Below are 3,987 nucleotides of genomic sequence, written 5' to 3'. Positions count from 1 at the left end.
AAATTTAGCTAGGTATACGCCCTTTCTCATTTTTGTAGTTCTTATTGGATTGGGGAAATTGGTGTGTTGGTCATATATAAGATATAATCAGTGATGACACTATCTGTGACAAAACTTCAAAATTTCTACCCGCAAAGGTAAGTCATGTGGTCTAGCTCTATATCCATAGCAAATCCAATAAAGAGAGTAAAAATAAAAGAAAAGAAGAGAATAACAGAAAATTTTACAAACCCCACAAAGCAAAAGCAATGGCAAACCTTTAAAAAAAACAAAAGTCAAGGGGTAAATAAGTAATCAAATCTCTTTATATATCCAAATAATCTGTTTCAATAAAGTCCCAAATCCCATCATAGAAGCTCTCTCTCTATCTCTCTTTCTCTCACTCAATAAAATAAGAGGAAAATAGTAATAATAATAATAATAAATGGTTGGAGAAGCATCCCATAATAATAATCCCAAACCTCTCCACCTTCTACAACTCTTCTCACTCAAAATCTCACCTTCTTCCTCTCCAACTTCAAATAACTCATCATCCATTATGAAGCTCAAAACCCTTGTCAACACACTGGTCTGGTGCCACGTGCGACGCTTACTCCGGACCCTCTCAACAGCCAAATCAAAAACCATCTCCATTGTCGTCCACACCATAAAAGAAGCCCAAACGATGCAGCTGATTATTCACCCCTTAACGAAGAACAAAAACAAGAAAAAGAAGAGCACCAAGAGCATATTCTTTGGCTCTTTCAGGCTCCACTACAACTTTTGCTCCTCCAAATACTCCCACGTGCTTCCCGTTCCGGCCCCAGTTTTCGACGGCTTATCACAGCTGGCGCCGCCGGCTCATGGCAGCACCCATTTTTACTATGACTCCACGTGGAATAATTCAGTTATACAAACTGGGACTAGTGGTGATCATGGTCACGAGGATGATTCTCAGCTCTCTGGTTACTTGCAATGGCTTGAGGAGAGGAAGGTGCATGGTAAGTCATCCGGTGGGTGCGCAACAGATTTTAATCAGACGGGTGGGGATGCGCCAGCTGTACCCAACGACGACATTGATAAGTTGGCTGATATGTTTATTGCCAATTGTCATGCTAAGTTCATTTTGGAGAAACAAGAGTCAGCTAGGAGATTCAAGGAAATGTTAGAGAGAAGTGCTTAATTAATTAATTATTTCATTAATTAATTAATTAATGTCAATTAGATCTCTCCCACTTATTAAGGATCTTTTTTTTTCTTTGTCTTGGGATGTAAAAAAAAACGAAGAAGAAAAGCATATATGGTGGACTGGACGATGAGGAGGAAAGTGTAGAAATTAAAATGGATCGAGTGAGAGTTTTTGTGCTCTTATTAGTTAAAATCTGGCTCTTTTGGTTGTTCAAAAAAAAAAAAAAACTCTCCGTTTTGGTTATTGTGTATTTATATGCTTTTTTTTAAATAATTTTTTTTTTGGGTCTTTTGAGAAAAATGGTGGGGTTTTGGAGTTTGGAGAGTGTTGTACATGATGATCATGAAGAGGGGTGAGTGATCTGGGTATTTGTGCAATTCTTCTTAACTAAATTAAAATGGTGATGATATTGCATGGTTATGGAGCTTCTTAATTTCCTTGATCTTTTAAATTTTTTTACCTACTTTTGTTTTCATTGAAAGAAAAGTTCTTCAGCATTATTATATACGTGTTATATATATTTTATAGATGAGTATCTACATATATAACACACAAACCGCATGGTCTACTTACTACATGATTTATTACCAGCTGTGACCATAAATTAATATATCTATTATCTTTAAATATATAACAAATTGGTGTGTACATGTATGGTATACAATAGACATATAGATAGGCATGCAAAAAAAAAAAAAACTGATTAGAGAAGAGAAAAAAATTTAAATTCGTTTTTAGCTTAAGATGCCAGCAGTTTCAAGTATTAATAATTGTGTGGGAAAAGAAATTAAATAAGTGATGCACATGCAAATTAACCCTATCAAATTTTATATGGTGCCAAGTAATTTAAAATTCAATTTTTATTTGTTCTATCATGATCAATTTTAAAACTTGGGGACAGCTTGTCATTAATTTGGGGTGCCGCTCACTTTAGTTGGTATTACTCTTTTTCAAGGAATTTGTATCTTTGTTCCAATTTTTCCAATTTATCAATTTTAATTTATTTAATTAATTAGTCAATGTTTTGGATGATTATAAACTTCTAAGCCTGTCCTTTTTATTGTTAATTATATATTTTATTTAATTATTTGATTTACATGTGTTTCTTAGACATATGTTTATATTGTTTGTCTTTATTTGATTTATTGTTACTCTCTTTTTGGACGTAGGATTTCGTTTGTCGAAAGCTAACTCATTAAATTAAATCATTTGGGTAATTAATTGTCATAATTTTGAGTAATATTATAGATAAAGTATTGTTATTTGAGTGTCAAGCATCTCTAGGTAGTAGGTATGTCGTTTTGCGATTGGCTAGAGATACTCTTTAAATTATATAGGACTCAATAATAAATTAGATCAATAAAATTAGACTAGTTAGGATTTTTATCCCCAAATTTTGATATGTACCAAATGATATCCCCAGAATTTTTAACGTCGTTAAAAATTCCACCTGAACTATTGAAATTGTTGGATTTAAAGACTTTTATCCAAATTTAGTAAAAAAAAATCTAACATGGATGAAAGTTTAAGGGACATAATTTAGTACATGTCAAAATTCGAAGGACATGATTTGGTAAATATCAAAGTCTTGGGAGCATGGTTTAGTACATAAACAATCATTGAAATAGTAAAATTGAATAGAATTAAATAAAAATTTTTAAATCTAACAATCTCAATAGTTCAAAGAGAATTTTTAACAACTAAAAAATTTCAAGATACATAATTTAATACATATTAAAGTTTAAATAACCAAAATTATAATAAACCACGTAATAATACTAAATACTAGTTTCTTTTAGTATATTTCTCTCATATATATTTGTAAATAATTAATAATGATTGTGTGGAAATTTGTGGTGAGATTAATTAGAGCGTGAGTTTGGACTTGGTCAATACCTCATGACCTGCCAACTCAATCCCCAAAGTTGTTGTCTAAATTATAAGCCGAGTCTCCTAGACATATGCCGTACAGTAGGGATCCCAACTACTTTAAGTTTTTACTTTGATTGGAGAGACATCATATACTATAAATTTCTCTAAAATAAGAAAATCAATATCAATATTAATATTAATATTAGACATCATATACTATCAATTTCTCTAGAACCACAACACTCGATGCACATATAAAAAAACCACAATCAACTAGTTTATAAATTAATAAGATTGTAAACTTACCAAAATAGCACATACTTAAACTTAGTTAAAACTATGAAAATTTGTTTTAAAATATTGTACTTGTTTCCATCAAAAATTAAAATATTCATAAATATATAAATTTTAAATTTGAAAGAAAAAAATTATTTCTGTATTTTTACCCCAATCTAATATTTTTCTTCTAATATTTATGCATTTTTAATGAAATTTATCATAAATCTATCAAAATTTCGATAGCATAATAATTGTAATCGGACGTTCCCGAAAATTTCAAACATACAAAAAATAAGAACCAAAATGTACACAAAATAACATTAACAATACAAAAATTATCCACAAGTCCGACCGCAATACAATTAATTGCAAAACCTACTTACGGATGAATATCTAAGATATTCATTTCTTTACTCAGAAGGATTTAAACATGAGACAAAGACGTTTATTAGAGTTGGTAAGGACTATGATTAAAAATTCTTTATCGTCCTAGAAAATCACATGTAGTAGCGGATGCCTTGAGTAGGAAAGGTCCCTGACAGATTTTCAGTGCCACGATGATTTCTCCTCAGTTAGCATTTGACATGGTTATGGCAGGGATTGAGTTTGTAGTTGGCAGACTTAGTAATTTAACACTTCAGTCTGATTTGTTAGAATGGATCAGAAGT

The 3,987-nt window shown here is 31.1% G+C and overlaps 1 protein-coding gene across 1 annotated transcript; it reads left to right on the top strand.

Moving 5' to 3' along the window:
* Positions 1-263: 263 nt before the first annotated feature.
* Positions 264-1,585, top strand: LOC115701577 (uncharacterized). Its single transcript, XM_030629396.2, has one exon. The coding sequence runs from the start codon at positions 425-427 to the stop codon at positions 1,160-1,162; it is 738 nt and encodes a 245-aa protein (XP_030485256.2). The 5' UTR covers positions 264-424; the 3' UTR covers positions 1,163-1,585.
* The last annotated feature ends 2,402 nt before the right edge of the window (positions 1,586-3,987 follow it).

Source organism: Cannabis sativa, chromosome 8 (genome assembly GCF_029168945.1).
Source record: "Cannabis sativa cultivar Pink pepper isolate KNU-18-1 chromosome 8, ASM2916894v1, whole genome shotgun sequence".
NCBI lineage: Eukaryota > Viridiplantae > Streptophyta > Magnoliopsida > Rosales > Cannabaceae > Cannabis > Cannabis sativa.
The sequence above is the reverse complement of the archived record's forward strand: the minus strand, read 5'-3'. Positions and strand labels throughout refer to the sequence as shown.

Excerpts from the sequence above, each read along its gene's own strand:
- LOC115701577 (XM_030629396.2), top strand. The coding sequence starts at position 425 with ATGGTTGGAGAAGCATCCCATAATAATAATCCCAAACCTCTCCACCTT.